The 17,636-nt window shown below is 41.3% G+C and overlaps 1 protein-coding gene across 3 annotated transcripts; it reads right to left on the minus strand.

Moving 5' to 3' along the window:
* Positions 1-580: 580 nt before the first annotated feature.
* On the minus strand, positions 581-17,381 carry agpat3 (1-acylglycerol-3-phosphate O-acyltransferase 3). 3 transcript variants are annotated; one of them, XM_056430630.1, is made up of 10 exons: positions 17,194-17,381; positions 8,631-8,688; positions 8,259-8,489; positions 7,784-7,953; positions 7,516-7,677; positions 5,636-5,789; positions 5,452-5,554; positions 4,046-4,121; positions 3,535-3,733; positions 581-3,343 (listed from the first exon to the last, which is right to left on the minus strand). In XM_056430630.1, the coding sequence occupies exons 3-10, from the start codon at positions 8,434-8,436 to the stop codon at positions 3,252-3,254; spliced, it is 1,134 nt and encodes a 377-aa protein (XP_056286605.1). In that variant the 5' UTR covers positions 8,437-8,489; positions 8,631-8,688; positions 17,194-17,381; the 3' UTR covers positions 581-3,251. The 3 variants fall into 3 exon arrangements, with proteins under 3 accessions (XP_056286605.1, XP_056286614.1, XP_056286620.1); XM_056430639.1 differs by lacking the exon at positions 17,194-17,381 and adding an exon at positions 12,813-13,201; XM_056430645.1 differs by lacking the exon at positions 17,194-17,381 and adding an exon at positions 10,178-10,200.
* Positions 17,382-17,636: the final 255 nt, after the last annotated feature.

Raw genomic sequence — 17,636 nt, forward strand, 5'->3', positions numbered from 1 at the left:
TTTTGTAAAGTGAACCCCGGAGGACAGCTCAGTTTAACTCTTCTGCTGTAGCTTTTCCAACAGTGGAACATTTGGTTGTAGCCTGAAGTCAAAGCCAGTCATTCAAAAGAACTATTGCAACAAAAAAACAATAGAAGAGCATTGCTGACATTTCTAAAAGTGATAATTCATTTACATTATGTACATATTTATAGTCTTAACATCCTGCCACACATCCTCTAATTATATATACAAAATGTCCTCAAGACATTTGATGGATGATTGGTTGGTGTCATTCATAAAGGTCGACTGCTAAAGAACAGCTCCTTACATCTCTACAACTTCTAAAAGTGAATGTGACAGTCATCATTAACCATTTGTACATATTTTCAGTTTACGCCGTCTCTTCATGTAGTTACAATCTAAATGGCAAATTGTGGAAGTGTCATAATAAATGACGGCGGATAGATGTAGATGTGCCTCTGCGATGATGGTTCTGTTGATGGATGGGAGATAAACGGCTCAAACTAAAGTCTTTGTATATCGACCTTCTGGGCAAACGGAGAAACTCACACATACAAATGAGTCAAAAGAGTAAGAGTTGCTGTGTGATTAAATCCTTTAATATTATCAAGTGTTTTAATTGAAGAAAACATTAAAATAGACTTAAAAAACAAAACCTGACAAGTGTCACAAACTCAATTATCCTTGATCAAAATTAAAAAAAAGTAGTTATATTGTGTCAATTTGTAATGTTATTTGATTCCATTGGAGAGCTCAGAAAAAAAACAGCAAACACAAGTTCCATGTATATTCCTTTACTGAATAGAAAACATCCAGTGTACAAAGTTATTCTAGCGTAACTTTTCAGCATTCTTGCTTCTGTATATGAGTTTTACTGAATGACAGCATGAATTGGATGAGTTGGTATCCGATCAGATCTCTTGAGAAAAAAAGATAGCAGGCCAAGATACTAAAGCTGTAAACAAATAGGTGAAGCAAAGTATCTTATTGTAAAAAAATGTGAAGTGATGACAAACAAAGCTCTTTGTGCACAAGAGCAGTCTTAACCTAGTCTCATCTCTCTGTAATTCTTAATTAACTTTAGGACAAGCTGCTTGGCAACTAATTCCGGCAACTTGCTTTCTATACAGGACGACACAACAGGGGCTCAGTTAGCGTCTACACTTCCACACACAATTGAAGCAGCACTGTCTATTAAGGCTTGTATGAAATGACTCCAGAGGGGATGTACACGACATATTGCTGCTGAGGAGTGACGCAGGATGAACACGTGTGGAACGGGCGGGTTGGAGAGGAGACGAGCGGGACACATGTCCCTTCCATGTCTTGCTACCATTGTTTGCATTTTGGACCAGGACAACGGGCCGTTAACACGGGAAGAGATCCACTGCAGCAGCCAGTGTTGATTTTGTTGCGGCAAAAACAACCAACTCTGGGATGACCGATTATAAAAATGGTGAAATGTATGGAGCTGTGCAACAACAATGGCTGGGACAGCAAATGAAACTAAGCTTTGTGCGCAGCTTCCTTTATCTGACGACTACGTCCGGGTACGAGGACGCAACAAACTAACAACTTCCTGGGATTTGGCTTTCAATTACTCATTTGCTTTGGTGATCCAATTAAATGAACGCACACTGCTCAGTGCTCTTTGATGCAGTGTGATGAGGAACTGGGTGACCGGTCACAGCGCAGAGTGAAGAGGTGGGTGACGTTTTAAAGAAGACGGTTCATGACCTTTTCCAGGAATCTGGTTACGCGGAAATTCACACAGAAGCAGAGCAGAGCAGAGTGCACTGCATTGAAGCGGCCAGCAGAGGAGGAGGGCGAGTTGAACAGCTTCAGTGGTTGAACTGGGATTGCTGATTAAATAATCATCACACTTAGGGAGTAAAATTAAATAGTATGTATGCTAATTCCTATTTGTGTAAAGCAAGTGAAAATAGGAATAGAAACCGAAGAAGAAAAAAAACTGTTTCAATGAAGCCATGGGAGTTGGTGCTGCGGGCTCCAGAGGAGATCTGTAACCGATGGCAGGTGTCCTCGCCGGGCTTTATTTGAGCCGACGGCAACATCTCCATGCCAAGACGTCAATGGGTCAATTCACCAAAATCATGATAAAAAAAACTAAAAGATGTTGAGACTTAAGACCCGTGCAGTATCGAGCCCTGGAGATGATGTGGGATGTGTTCAGAGATCTCTGCCATGAGACTTCTGCTGCTAAACAAACACAAAAGAGGTGGACTGATGACGTCAGTGGTGCTGCTCAAATTATTGAAAACTAAACATGAAAAACTGTAGTCGATTCCAAGAAACAATTCTATTTGGATAATCCAATGAAGTCAATGTGGTCTTTTTTAATACTATTATTGTTTTTGTTGTTGTTATTGTCATAATTAATTGTTTTACAACGACAAATCGTAATAGTAAAATAGTACGAAATTATCAAGCGGAGACAGAGACATTGGTTTCTGGAAAGACAATGCTGTTACATTTTTCAAGTGTACTTTTATGGCATATTCAACAATTCACTCAGCTACATTGTACTGGAGGAGCAGGAGAAGTGTCAGTGAGGGCTCTCAGACTCTGGGCACAAACTATCCGCCTGGCCGGGCACCTAGAAGTTAAATGGTAAAAGTTTTGCGCTTTGGGTGAAAAGACCCTTTAACATAAGGAAAGCAGGCTGGGGCTCAAGGCATCAGTTCCCATTACGAGTCCCACTAAGTGAAAAAGGGGGGGAGTGAAATGTCCTGCATGTTACAGACACGCTTTGCCCTCGGGTGGTTCCGATTGAAAAAGATCCGAGACAAATCTGCTTGGTTCTGTGGGCTAAAAGAATGAGCATGTCACCACTCCGATTGGCTGATGACTCATGGTTGGGAGAGCAGAGCAGGAAATGGGCCGACTGGCTGTCCATGTGACCTCAGACAGGTTAGGAGCTTAAACTCGGGTGTTAAATTGGATGTAGGCTGTGGGATTAAGACAAAAGCAGGGGAATACAGTGCTCATCTCCCCTCCTCGTGTTCTGTGTTACAACAGAGAGCTTGAACCCCAGACCCGCCATGTTCTCTCTCACACTAGTGCCATTAGTATTTCTAACTCTGGTCTCCATGTTTTCACGGGTGGGTCTTCTCCCCTGTCTGCCAAATGACTCAACATTGGAGGAGAATGGAGTTGGGTAGGGGTGAGATACCGCAGGGTGACCGTACAGAAACGGCTGTACACAGAGGGGAGGGGGGTGACACGCTTCAGTTTTCCTTCTTGGCCTCCGGGTTGCCGTAACTGGAGCCTGTTTTGTTAACCTCGGTGACCCCTATGAGGCGACGGATCGCTATTGAGGCTGAGGAGAGAGCAAAGGAAGACAAAAAAAGAGTTGAGTAAATGAGGACAGCAAATCAAACTTGAAACAAAACTGTGCATTCAGAAATTTGAATAGTTTCCCCCAGGTAACGTCTAACCAGCTCCTGGTCAAAGAGGGTGGAAGCGGTGTTAATATTCACTCCAAGAGCCGCTTGCACAGAGTTTACTTACCGATAATGAGGAACATGATGAAACCAATGATGAGGAGGGGGGAGCCACTGACAACCACTCCATAAGCAAAGTTGATGAGGGGCGAAAGCAGCAGGGTGGCCCAAAACAGGAAGTTCAGCAGTGTCCATGGCCTGCGATGCGTGGTTATTGTGGGTCCGGGGAACTTGCCTTCCTTTTTGTAGAATTCCTGTAAGGCATCCTAAGCAGGACAGGAAGAAGAATAGTTTGTTGATCACTTTGGGCTCTTTCAACCAGAGGCATAGTAACCTCCTTTATACTTGCATCTAACATACTATACAGACTGCAGCTGATGATCAGAATCCAAGTGTATCAGGGCCAGAGAGGCCTCTGGGGCACGAAGGAAGTTTTCCCTTTTATACTATAAGGATTCAATACTTGTCCGGTCTACATGCAAACAGCTGAAAAGGAACTCATCAGTGCACAACCAGTGAGGGAAGATATCTCAAAGTGCTGAGGTTAACTAGGCAGTGTTAAACATTCCCCTAGTTACCTTCTCCTGGTAGAGCTTGTGCAGCCAGATTGCACACTCCTTCTCATCAGCTGGTATGTCCTCGACAGGAAACCGCCTGGTTGAAAAACAACAACATCGTCATGAACTGGCAACAGACTTTGAGATTCCTGAAAGTACAACGATTAGACACGAGCTAACCAACAGACACAGATCTTTTTCTTTTCGACAGTGAGAATTGAGCACATAAAGAACTGAGAAAACTCAATAGGACAACAATTTTCTAAACTATGTTGTAATATAAATGCAGAGCTGAAGGTGAATTTAAAAGAATGCTGTGAACTTCAGTTGCATTGTAAACTGATGATGTTGTTTGAGACACCACACATTTTACTCCTTGATCAAGTTTTTTCCTCCGCGTTAAGATTTGTTCCAATACGAGTATCAAAAATTGCTCTGATACGACCCAAAATGCTGGATCGGCTATTTCTGTGTGTTAGTCTATGAAACGATCGGCTATCACAGCATCATTTAATCCATCAACTCATTTTCGTTACGGAGGAACAACAACGCATCACTGGCCGATCTTTACCGCAAATGTGCAAACTAGTACGACACACCTGTGGTTGAACATTCTTGTGCTCCTCATTTGTACTCTGATAATACCAACAGCACAGATGATGTATCAAGTTATATTGTGATGTGTTGGAGCTATAATATAAAGCTATAAATACAAATAAAAATCCTGAGATGACTATCCGGTTGTGTTGAAAAATTGTATCTTGTAAAATAGTTTGACAACCATCAGTAAATTACAAATAAAATTCATTCACACATTATCTAGTAATTAATTCATCACATTAGGAAGATTTAAAAAAAAAAATTGTCGTCACAAATGTGGGCATTCAGTGATCATTTCATAAAAGAGTATGACTCAAATCCTAATGCCATGGACAAGAAGATGTAACGTACATTGCAACAGAAAATATTTCATGATGTAAAAACACTTTGTATGATGTTTCACCACCAGGGGGCTCCCTCACCTAAAGCTCTTACACTCTGCACCATAGATCCTCTATTTATGTGCCAAGAGATTTCTTTAAAGTCACTGGTATGTTTAATTAACTGTAGTCTAATGAATTATATTACCACAAAACAACAACAAATGTATTTTGCTGTGCTCTCCTTTTCTATCGAGTACAAAGAAGAAACACTACATTTCTCTAAGTTTAGCTGGCCAGACAAAAGACTGCTTGTCCCAGCTGAACGTGCTGCAAAGCACTCTTAGGTCTCGTTCATTGCTATGGGACAAGATGCAGTTGGTAGGAGGCATACAAGTGTAGAATACATTCGTCTTGTTCCTTTTGAAGAAACTAAGTACAGTTTGCATGCATGGTAATTACAAGTGATGATTCAAAAGGTAACTTGAGGGCATCAGTGGAACTCACCTCACACTCAAGTCAGCTTTGTATTTCTTGCCGTTGACGATGCCCAGGAGAGTCGGAGTTTGGTTGTCTTTGAAGTTCAGAGTCACATCGTATACAGCAGTTACTGTAAGAAAGAGAAACATAGATTAAGAGCAGACGAGTCATATGTGAACCGAGCATGATGAACTTGGTCTCCACACATTACCTGTGCCCTTAAGACACTGCAGTGTGGTGGTGAATCCTTTGGTTCGGGGAAGCAGGTGGTATTTGAGCTTGGGCAGGCCTTTACTCTCGGCAACCTGCATACTGATTTGGTGCTTCGTCTCTGTGAAGCGGGTTCCCTCGCAGTACAGCAGAAACTGTGGAGGGAGACGAGCTGCGTTAAGCACAGATCCATAACAAATACAAACTAGAATGGGCACTCGGTAGAGCGCATACCTTCGCATATCACACGATTGGGCATTGAATTATGAACATGTTGGCATTAGTTGCATGCCAATTGGATTAAAAGTGACTGTGCTATGGTAAAAAGATGTTGACCTTTTTATGACCTTGACCTTTGACCCCAAAATCTAATCAAATGGTCCCCGGATAATAACCAATCATCCCACCAAATGTCATGCGATTCAAGAAGATGTTGACCTTTTCATGAACTTGACCTGATCGATCCCAAAATCTAATCAAATGGTCCCCGGATAATAACCAATCATCCCACCAAATTTCATGCAATTCGGTTTAGTACTTTTTGTGTTATGCGAGAAACACGCATACAAATAAATAAATGGCGATCAAAACATAACTTTCCGCATTTCCAATGCGAAGGTAATAAAAGTCTGCTACCCTTCTTCTGCTTCACAGGTCAATTCACCTCAATGCAACACTGCTGAGAGTTACCAGTCTCTCTCAATCGGCAGGTGGATGGCAACTCCAGAGTGTTAAGCTTGTTTGTCTGAACACATCACATCTACGTCATCAGCAGTCTCCTAATGCTTATCTTAAGTTAATTAGATCAACTGCTGATCTGCCTAATCTCAGCTGGTGGACTGGTTGAGTCAAACTGAAAATCTGAAAGACACCTTCAGGAAAAGGTGCACAACTACCACCAGGTGAGTTGCCACAAATGTAAGTCACTTGCTTGTTTACACAGAAAAAAGCAATTTTGCCTGCGGCCATAACTGCAAAGTGGAAAGCTCAGTTCATGAGGTTTCAGAGAAAGAAAAAAAAAAAGGAAAAGAGAAACACACACCCTCCTGTTGAGAGCTTTTTAGATACAGCTGGTGTGGTGTAAGACGTGCGTGTCAAGATACAGTCGAGAGAAACTATGTCAAAGGGCAGCGTCTGCATTTCCTCATGTTCTTGAAGGGAGTATTATATACCTATGAATCCTTGAGGAATTCCATTAAATTAATACAATCGAGTTCATCATAACCTGGATTATATCTCTTTAGTTTGTACTTAATTTTTGTTTTTGGTTGTAATGACATTGCATTCTCCAAGTTAACAGCTGAATATTGACACAAGCGGTCATATACAATTAAAGTTGTTTAATGAACTTTAAGTCAGTCAAATAGCTTTGAAGAATAAACAAAAAGGTAAATGGTTCTCATACCCAAACTGCTCAAAGTAAAGAGTTTACTGGCAGAGTTTATGTTTGACCTTTGACCTGCTATACGAGGTGTGTAGATGTTATGGTTTCCTCTGTGCTCTGAAGATTTTTTACTCAAAGTAGATATAAATACATTTAAATAAATAATGTCTTGCCTCGTAGGACTTGTTAGTGAGTGCAATAATCATAACCAGTAAAAGGGATCCAATATGCCACATAAATTAGACGAACGTTGTTATTAACCAGAACTACAATTTTAAAGCTAATTTACTTGACATGTCGTCAGGTAAAAACGTGTCTGATTGTTCCCTAAGAAGTTTACTCCGAGACTGGGTAAGAGTTGAGTGATCGCAATAGTACATGATATGGTGTTTTTGCAAACGCATGTGCAGCAGCAGGATAATGACCGAACCAAACTGCGAATCCTTCCACACTCGCAATAGAACAAAGACAAACAAAGGCGCCTCACGTGTACCTACCCACATATATTCAGGATAGTCTTTGAGGTCGCTCAGTCCTTTGAAGACAGTCTTTCGGTCCTCCTCCCACTTTCTTTTGCAGAAGACTATTTCTAGGAAGTACCAGGTCCAGCCAATCAGAGGGACCTTCAGCAGCTCGTGTTTGGCTAGCACTTTTGAACTCTAGAGGGAGGATGCGTAAATATGTGTATAATGATGAAGCTTGGATATCTCGCAATTGGGATTATGACAAATAATTAATTGGATTCATTTTTGCTACATTACTAACCCCTAGGATGCCAAATCTTTCGCACATGGTCCAGCCACACAGGAAGTCGATTTCATAGTTGTGGTTGAGGATGGTGATGACATGCTCTTTGCCAAACTTGTCCACCGTAGCTTGGTCAGCGTACAGGGTGCATTCTGTGCCTGACCACCACTCTAGCATCATCACCAGCTCTGCACAGAGACAACAAAACATCATGTGAACTGACAAGTCCAGATTCACAGCATTTCCTTAAAAACATAAATCAGGTTTGTTAGTGGGATTTGCTGATTAATATAACACAGATTTATGCTACAAATCAGTTGCTCACGGTGAGAATGCAACATAATCACAATCAGCAAACGCAGTAACTGTATGGAGCTTTGTGTGTAAACTTTTGTGTTTTCTTTTTTACACTTTTGAAATGACATTTTCTATTGCATAAAAAAATAAAAAACTACAACACATTGAAAAAAAACCAAGAGTATAATGTACTCACGACTCCAGAGGGAGTAGGCCAGCCGGCAGTTGATTTTGCGATAGAGCTGCTTGTTTATTGGCCAGAGGATGCAGGTGCAGAGCTGAATGAAGTTTATGATGAGGCCGCTCACCACAAACACAAAGCCCATCAGCAACTGCAGGATGAACAGGCTCTTCAGGCAGGCCAGCACAGCCATCGCTGAGGAGCCTGGAGAGCTGAGTCGGCTCCTTTCTATACACTATGACCAGCCTGAGAGAGGGCAGAAACACAAGAGGCAGGGCCACAGTAATGAAGACAACGTTACAGCGATGGAACAGCGTAGACAGAACGATGTGGTCCGTTTAGGTCCGTTGTGCTATCACAAGTTGAATAAAAAGTTGTGCTTCTTACCCCGATGGGATCCTCTTACAGGCCGCGTTTACACGGTCCGTCAGCTAATACTACAGACCTGATGGAGACAGAAAAACAGAGGTTGAGGCAACAGGTCATAAAACAGGCTGAATTGTGTTGGCTAATAGCTGTACTTTAGTTGTGGAGCGGTTCTTTCGATGCAGAAAAGTGGCGTTACACTTTACCCAAAGTATATAACTAAATCAATTTAGTCCAATGCACGTGCACTGCAAATACAAATCGTTGTCATTATCCCATTGTCTTTTTAACAATAAGATGAGATGTCTGAATGCACAGTGCCAATCATTGTATTTTCTTGTGATCGGTATTAGTCAGATGGCCGGATCCATTTCTGATAGTTCCAGGTTCAAACTTGATAACTTTCTGCTTTTGACAAAACAAAAATAGACAAACAACCATTAGTTGGTCAAATTCCACCAATGCTGCTGCCCACCAGAAGAGACCTGGATTTAAACAGGTTCGGATTATTAGCACTGCAACAGACTGGGGACCGATCCAGGATGATTCTGTGGTTTTAAAAAGCATGCTGGGAAAGGTTCCTCCCCTGTGTGATGGTGAAAGGGAAAAGGGTTCAAACAACTTGTATGCCGACTATCCAAGGTTGGGTTTCCCATTAGACCAGCTTGCTACTCTCAACCACCGAGCGCCATCTAGTGGCTGAAAACTGAAGAAAAAGTTACTGCAAAGTGCTTATATCAAAAAAGGAACATGTTAAAAAACAAAGCAACTCAAACTCAGCATTATTTCAACATCTCCACCACAACTATGACATCAGCGGTCAACAAAAGTGCTTTGCCACCGTTTGCTAATAATGTTTCTGAGGATGCAACAACACAAAATGGATCGTTATTTTTAAAAGAAAAAGTTATGTCGGAGACAACTTTAGGCCAGTAAAAGCACCAGAGTGTAGTGTGGAAATATGATTGTGAATACATTAAATTTGTATTCACAGTGGCAAGCAGAGAGGGGGAGACTTCTGTCAGTCTGCCCCAGGGCAGCTGTGGCAACTGATGTAGCTTACCACCACCGGGATGACTGTGTGTGTGTGTGTGTGTGTGTGTGTGTGTGACCTCTGGACTCTGTAAAGCGACTTCGGGTGCCTTGAGAAGCGCTATATAAAATAAATGATTATTATTCCCCCCAAAATATCAAAGTTCACAGAAACACGTTTGTAACTGTTAAGCTTAAACTGACGACTAACGGTCGTGCAAAATCTTCCGTGATTGTTATTTTGAGTGAGCACTGATGTGCAACGCTCAGATAAATGTAAACAGCTGTGACATTATGGCTGGTTAAATTACACCTTGTGAATCACTCAACCAATCAGAATGCTTGATTTCATCTAGCCGTATTATAATATACATTAAAGTACCATCTCAGAAAGAAAAAAAATAAGCCAGCCACTTCACTGTGGGCAACTAAAGAGGACAAGGAGTCTAATCCAGTGCAATCAAACCCTCTCAAACATTGCAACACAACACACAGAATAACAAAGGAGCCTCAGAGTGAAGGAAAATAAGTCTTACATGCATTTGCACTGCAGCTCTCCTGGGCAAACGGACAGACAAGGTTTCCTAAGCTCTGAGGTGTTGAAATGCACCCGCCCGTGTCATCTATCGCCTGATGGTACTGATCAGTCCAAACATCCAGTTGTCTGAATACATTATGATCCAGATATGACCTTTGATCCTACTGGGAGAAAGTGGCTAGCAGGGGTAAAGTCACACTAGTTCATGTTCATCACGTGGCTCCCGTAATATTAGAAAGCTACAACACAGAAAAATCATGGAGGGGAGTTTGTTGTAAATGCAAAATGCCACAACAGATACATGTGATTGTTTGTTTGATAATGAAATATAAGCTAAATGCACGATGGACTTTACAAATAAAGTGGGTAGTTCCTTGAAAACCTCAACCTATTAATCGTTTTTGTTGAAAGTAAGACTGATCAATACATTTCATTAATGTTGTATATTCAGTAATGTAATCTAAAACTATTAACCAAATTTAGAATAAATAACTGCTTCAAACCATGTACCATGATACCTTCATTTATTTGGAGCGTAGCATCTTAACTATTTGTTTCCCTTTACACTCAGACACTGGTTTCAATGATTGTCAATCAACGTGTGATACTCAGAAAAAGACTCAATTCAATATCGTTTGGCCACAAGCAGCTAAGAGACAAGTTTTCCAATGAATATTTATTGTGGCAACAAGCAGTTATCTGTGCGAGAGCTTAGAGAAACAGATTTCCCCCCAAAAGACATGAATCATTTTCCATTTTCTTCCAAATTTTTTTTTTAGTTTCTGTACATGAGAGTTCTCCAACTCGGACCGACAACGCATTCCCATTAAAGTTAAAATGGAGGCCTTAATTCACGGTGCCGGGAGCAACCACTCACAAATGAATTTTTGTGGATTCATACCGCCTCCAAAAATAACTTGCCTTTGCAAAAAGCAACCAACCAGCAGCACTCAACTCATTTGCTTTGAGAATTATGGTCAGATGACGAAACAAGCTCTTATGGGAATGTTGGTCCATGAGAAACACATAGTTATATTCTTCAGATAGATTTTTAATGATGAATTAAGATTTGATGATACCAGTATTCAGTAGACGACCCCAAGTCCATTCACGTTCCATTTTTTCTTGGCTGCATCAGTGTACAGAGCAACAACATGGCACGCTGCAAACTTGACAAAAACTCTCGTCTCAAAATTAACAAAATACAAAACTAGCTGTTAAAGTGAGACAGGTAATAGAAACGGGGAGCAGTGCGAAGGCGGACAGCGCAAGGCAGTGAGGCCAATCTGGTGCTTGTTGGCTGCTCCACCGATCTCAGGTACAGTGTTGAGTGTAAACTACTTCTGAACCCCACGCTGCTCCAACCTCCTCTACCTTCAGTGCTCAACTGGGTTGTTGGTATTTTGTAAATGAAGGATATGCAGCTGGACGCAGATCTTTACTTTCTCTGACTATCTACAGATTAAAAAAAAGACAAATGAATCGCATGCCAAATCAGCATACTGAAGGAGACCCTCCGACGTTTAAGAGCAGAGCGATTCAGAGACAGCCCAAATACAGGAATTTAAGAGTCTATTGTTTGCATTTGACACAAAAATAAAAAAAATTCTACATATCCCAGTTTCATAGTACTCTTCGTTAAAAGTATTGAGGGTATATTGGTCCGTTTGCCACTTATTGTAAATCGGACTGAATCCTGAGCTGAATTGAATGTATTTGGCGTTCGGGTTGCATTTCCACCACAGTTATGTTTTAGTTTGAAGGACATCTTTAAATTATTTATTAGTTGGAATGTTATTTAACCCGGAGCTTAGGCCTAGTGGGCCAACTTGCAATACACTGTCGGAAAACCTGGTTATAGACAATGCTCTATTTTCTGACATACAATGCATTTACAGAGAATATAACATGAAATAAGGACCACATGAAGTTGCTTATCAAACATTCATAACCAAGATACAAACTGACTTCAGACAATAAATGAAGTTCTGTGGTGTTCAGCGTAATCGATTCGATCCAAGCTCTATTTCAGTTATTGAGGTTAGTAGCGAGTTAAAAAAATATTCACATCAAGTCCAATCAGAATATCTCCACTACCAAGTTCAAAACACAATGACTTCATCACATAATCACACTAATCAAATGCATCAACTTCTCTCTGTAGTGTGGTGGTTGAACCAAACTTCAGGTGTTCTCTTTTCAAAACCATATTTATTTGCATTGGGGTTTTCAAGGACCTCAAAACAATAAAGGAATAAATCATTCAGAGAAACAAACATTTGGTTCGACCATAAAAGCAGCCAGCGGAGATCCACCTCGCTGTGGAGACGACCCACCTGTAACCACACAAGATTAGAGATGCTGACTGAGTTAAAGCTGCTTACGGCTGGACGGGCGCTTCTGCTCTCAATTGCTGCTGAAATGCACATACAGAAATACTCGAGTCTTATCATGGCAAACACTGCCCCTTGTCAAGTAACTTTAATGTAAAAACAACTTAATTTGAACTTGTCTTACCACAGTGAATGATGAAGCCCTGTGGAGGCCATGCCGATTTCTATCTTTTACAAGTTAATAAAACTTGTCGGGCCTGACCTAGCCCGGCCAAACTACCTCTCTCGCATTTAACTTACCAGTAGACATAGTAGGCCATCGCCATGACCACCAATCCCCCACAAATCCCAGTGAAGATGATCACAGCGCTCTGGTTCAGCATTCTGGCTCCTGGTATTTCACCAAATTAAAGCCAGAATAATAAAAAAGGACAAAGAGAAGTCCAGCAAAGAGCAGTGGATAGTCACAAGCTGTAGTGCTTCATCGCCATGATAATCCCACAAAAGGAAAGAGAGGGATTATGATGAAGACAGCAAGAACACCGCCAGATCCCAGGTCCTGTTGGAGGAGCTGACTATTCAGCCAAGAGTCCACCGAGGAGCAGATCATTTCATGAAAAGAGGACCGTTACCAATAAGAATGGATCTTCATTGAGAACAAGGGCCAAAACAGTCCAGGAAGAGTGAGACTCACGCACTGTAAGAAGTGTCTTACCTGCATTCCCATCCTCTAATCCAATGGATCAGATTAGGGCTGATTAGCAGGCTATGGGCACCCTGGATATGTCACATTTCATTAAAATTAACAAAGAAGGCAGGGCTCCCCCCGACCGTGGTAGAGTTAGCAGAAGGGCATCTGTTACGCTGAAGGAACCAATCATAATGGAGACCTTCTCGCCCCACCTTGCCATTGGCCACCTGTTAGTCACCTCTAGCATTAGACAGCAGTGCTGACCTGAAAGAGGGCAAACCGTTCCTTAAACAACCTCTTCATGCGTGTCGTCACGCTGTGCGTCGTTTCTCTCTGATCAAGCGCAATTGGGGACGAATTAACGAAAATCCTGGGAATCAGTGATGTTCATGCACGTCGTCTGCCCGTCTCTTTTGGCAGGACGTGGAGAGCTGGTCATTTACAACAGATCTGTATTGCTCAGCCACACGAACATGGCAGACGGTGCTAGTGGGCAAGCCAACTCCAGCCTTTGGCTTCTCACACAAAGTTAATATCAAATGCGGTTCAGACAAGCTGGCAGAGAAATGCCAAAATTAACTCCAGCATTTACTGAAGCAAATAGATCAACGGTTAGAGTCCAGTCCCGAGGCCCGACAAGCAAATATAAATAGACACAAATACATTGGGATAGCTTGACAGTGAAGTTCATTCATGTTTCAAAGTATTAAGTGCTCTCAATGCTGGACATAGCAACACTGTAATGACGAGCCTTCAATAGCAAGGTCAGTGTTACCGTTGTTCATGAGGCCAAGCAGCCGCACCGCAGACACAAGGGACTCCACAGTCACTCGACAGGTGACACAAACTGAATGTGCATTCAATTCATTTGATCATAAACATACACACGAGTCGAAAGAAGAATATAGATTACACTGAGGATAATACACATGAAAAAAATTACCTTTCACTAGGAATGGGTTATAGTTGGGATTTTTTTTCCAATACCGGTGCTAAACCGGTACTTTTAAAACGATACCGGTGCCTAAACGGTGCCTGAACCGATACTTTAAGAAAAGAAGCACAAAACGACGATTGACAATGACATTACAAATCTCTTCGGCCATATTCCCTATAAAAGCCGTTTTCATGACCGCACTGACAAAAAACGGACATCAGACGTAGCTACGAGCTAGCTTAAACATGGTTATAATAGCGTATTTAATATTTGCGGGCCTACTTTTATGAATGCAAGACTTGCAATCAACGTTACGGTACCAATCTGAGTTGGCACCGGTTTTCGGTACCCAACCCTACCTTTCGCTTGCCAAAGTTAAATCCTAATTTTCATTCAATATTTGGATTTCAGTTTTAAGGATGGCCCGAAACGGAAATGATCACGGCAAAGTCATGTCTCATGAAAAGATTAAAATATGCAATTCAGCGATCCTAAAAGTGTCTGTAGTTATCTACCATCCTAAAAAATATAAGATATTTATGACAACAATTATTGTGGGTGTAGTTTAGTTCTCTCTGCAGTATAAACATTGTCCTTGAGCACGCTCAGTGATGCAAACTGCTCTTGAGAACAGAATAATGCAAGAGCAGCTTTGTGAAATAAATCACCGATTCACAGCAGTTAAGAGGAAATCTTGAGATCTACTCAAACATTCCATGCAAAGCCTCAACTGAACGGCTTCTCACCAACGACATTCAGTATTTAACAAATAATGTAAATGTTTGACTGATTTAGAATGGCCTTGCGTCTTTAAAAGGGTTACAACACTTTCAAAGCTCCCTCTGAAGTCAAGATGTAGCTAGAGTAAGAGGTGATGACTGATAAGACTCAAGGATATATAAAAAGGTCCTTCTTGCTGTAGTCAGCAAAAATAATGGGACTAATGGCAAAAGGAGGGGGGGGGGGTTATTGGGTAAAATCAACTGCTTGAGTATGGACACTGGGTGTGAACACTAAGGTGAATGCAGTTAAAGTCACAAACATGATTACAAGGTTAATCTAACTACACACTGCTAGAGGGATTACCTTTTATGGTGCTGCTAAGAAAAGAGGCGCATCTACAAATCTGTCTCAAAGTCCTATTGAACAATACTTGATTAGCTGACAAAGAGTTCAACAGGTTACAACACGCAGACATGTTTGGACTTTGAACAAACAATTTGTAAAATTACCAAGTGTGTTTTTGTGACACTTCTAAAATCCGAGCAGTTTGGAAGTAGTAGATGCTTCAATTTGGCCACTAATGTAACGCATGCCAATCTCAGTCTACAATTTCTGTTTGCACTTAGTGTTTGAGGCCAACCAGGTTGAGAGAGATTGTAATTACACAAATTGACAGAGGCTCATGCACAGCATAAACACCTACGCAGACGGCTAAAATGCTGTGGACCGTAAAGAGATAATCAAAATAAAATAAACTGACTGTGCTCATCTTTTAAGAGAAACTGAAAAAGTAATAAATGATTTGATTTGTTACGCACTTAAAGTAAAATAAGAAGCTAATGACCTAATATTGGCCTGAAGGATTTCTCACCATGTTGAAAGCTGCACTTTATATATGTCTGCATTTTTCTAATTTACTGTAGATCATAATAATTAACATTTTCTAGAGGTGATATCTGATTAATTGAGCAATGCCTATTAAGAGTCCCTGTGGTCAGCAGGATACAATTGTTATTACCACCAATACAGAAAGGATTACAGTCAAGGGGTTATTTAAAAAAAAAAAATCAACAGATTGCAATTTAGATAAGTGTCTCTTTGTCAGTCATTTATTAGATGACCAAAAAGGATATACACCGTACAAAATGAACTGTTAATGTAAATCAATAATCACTCCTTACTCGCGTAGCCGAGCACTAAAGCAATATACACATCTGTCAAGTTGTGTTGCATGCAGTCGCACCTGCAATATCAGTGTGGAACCAATAAGTAAAGACACATATTTACATTAAATATTAAACTATCTACCAAGACATATCCTGTATCAATGGACTCGGTTGTAGTCTAATTTAACTATGTGAAAAGTATTGCACTGTTTGTTCCGTATTGTATTGTGTTGAAATGTATATGTTGTGTAAGCACTGAGAGACACTTTACCTCGTCAGATTCCTTGTTTGTGCAAACTTACTTGGCCAATAAAACTGATTCTGAACACAGCTGCCTCTTGCGTCAGGAACATTCAAATAATTGTATGATTAATAGTAACTAATAAGCACATCGTTTCATGACCACGGTGACGTTATGTTCATCTTGCTCAACGAGGAGAATGCACTCCAGTCACCTCTGATGATGTGGTGCCACATCGTCACGCCACCCGGAGCTAACTGCCCCACGTGACGTACAGCGGGGCAGCGAGTGCGTTTAAAACGAGCCCAAAGACATACGACCATCGAGCTAGCTGGTTAACTCAACGCTGACACGCCGCTCTGTGTGCTACTTCCGTAAACTACGTTACTCGGCTGACGTGTGCAGCCCTTTAGCCCACTGAAATAAAATGCACGAGTGCACTGGTGCGATATGGCTAGCTTAGAGGAGGCTAAATCACCTACTTCTGTTCAACCAGTGACCAGGGCACACATGTTATGACTAAGATAGCCATTAGTTGCGCAGAGAAGTGAGTTGCAAAACAGGGATCATTCTACGTCTTTAGCCAGGTTACATCACAACAAATAAACATGAATAATATATATAGAGAGAGTGAGAGAGAACACATACGTATCACCTGCCGCTAGTGTGCAACAACGACAGAGTGGGCAGCTAACTGTGCGAGCTAGCGTGCTAAATTAACTAATTCAGCAACTATATTTGGGGAGGAGCACGTGGACGGCTAGTTCAATATTCAACAGCTAATAGGAGCCACAGCCTTCATATACACATATAACTAGCGTATCTGTCATAAGTCAAGTGACCCGTGTCACTTTATGCCGTGCTATGCTAGTTCGACAGCTAAAGCTAGCAGTCGGTGTCAGTAACGGTCTGTAACGGCTCACCTGGAAATGATCCACTTGGGAGTCGGTTTTTTCTTCTTCTTATACTTCTTCGCTGCTTCGTTTAGGGCCGTAAAGCAACTCGGTGAAGGAGTTGTTCTTTCTTTCGTCCGTTTCCCGAAACGCAATACAAATGACTTCGGGTAATGGGATTTGCAAAGAGCGCTATTGTTTGTCTGTTAAAGCCCCACGTTTCCTCAAAGCGCATCTGAAGGTGGCATGTCTAACATCCGGTCCGGCCCCTCGCTCGTTCTCAGAATTACATTCAATAAGCAATCTTTTTAAAGGTTTCAGCAACGGGCTTCTGCAACCGCAAACATGCCAATTATTATATTAAAATTCAAGGATAGTTGAAAAGAAAAAAATATAGCAGCAGCGTAGTGAAATTAGCGATGTTTTCTTCTCGCATATTACTGATTTCCTGCGATCAGTTGGATTACATCAGT

Source organism: Pseudoliparis swirei, chromosome 2 (assembly GCF_029220125.1).
Source record: "Pseudoliparis swirei isolate HS2019 ecotype Mariana Trench chromosome 2, NWPU_hadal_v1, whole genome shotgun sequence".
NCBI classification, from domain to species: Eukaryota; Metazoa; Chordata; class Actinopteri; order Perciformes; family Liparidae; genus Pseudoliparis; species Pseudoliparis swirei.

Coding starts and splice junctions, on each gene's coding strand:
- agpat3 (XM_056430630.1), bottom strand. CDS start 8,436: ATGGCTGTGCTGGCCTGCCTGAAGAGCCTGTTCATCCTGCAGTTGCTG. Junction 5,790..7,515: donor ACTATCCTGAATATATGTGG/GTAGGTACACGT, acceptor CTCCCTCCACAG/TTTCTGCTGTACTGCGAGGG. Junction 3,734..4,045: donor ACAAGCTCTACCAGGAGAAG/GTAACTAGGGGA, acceptor TGTCCTGCTTAG/GATGCCTTACAGGAATTCTA.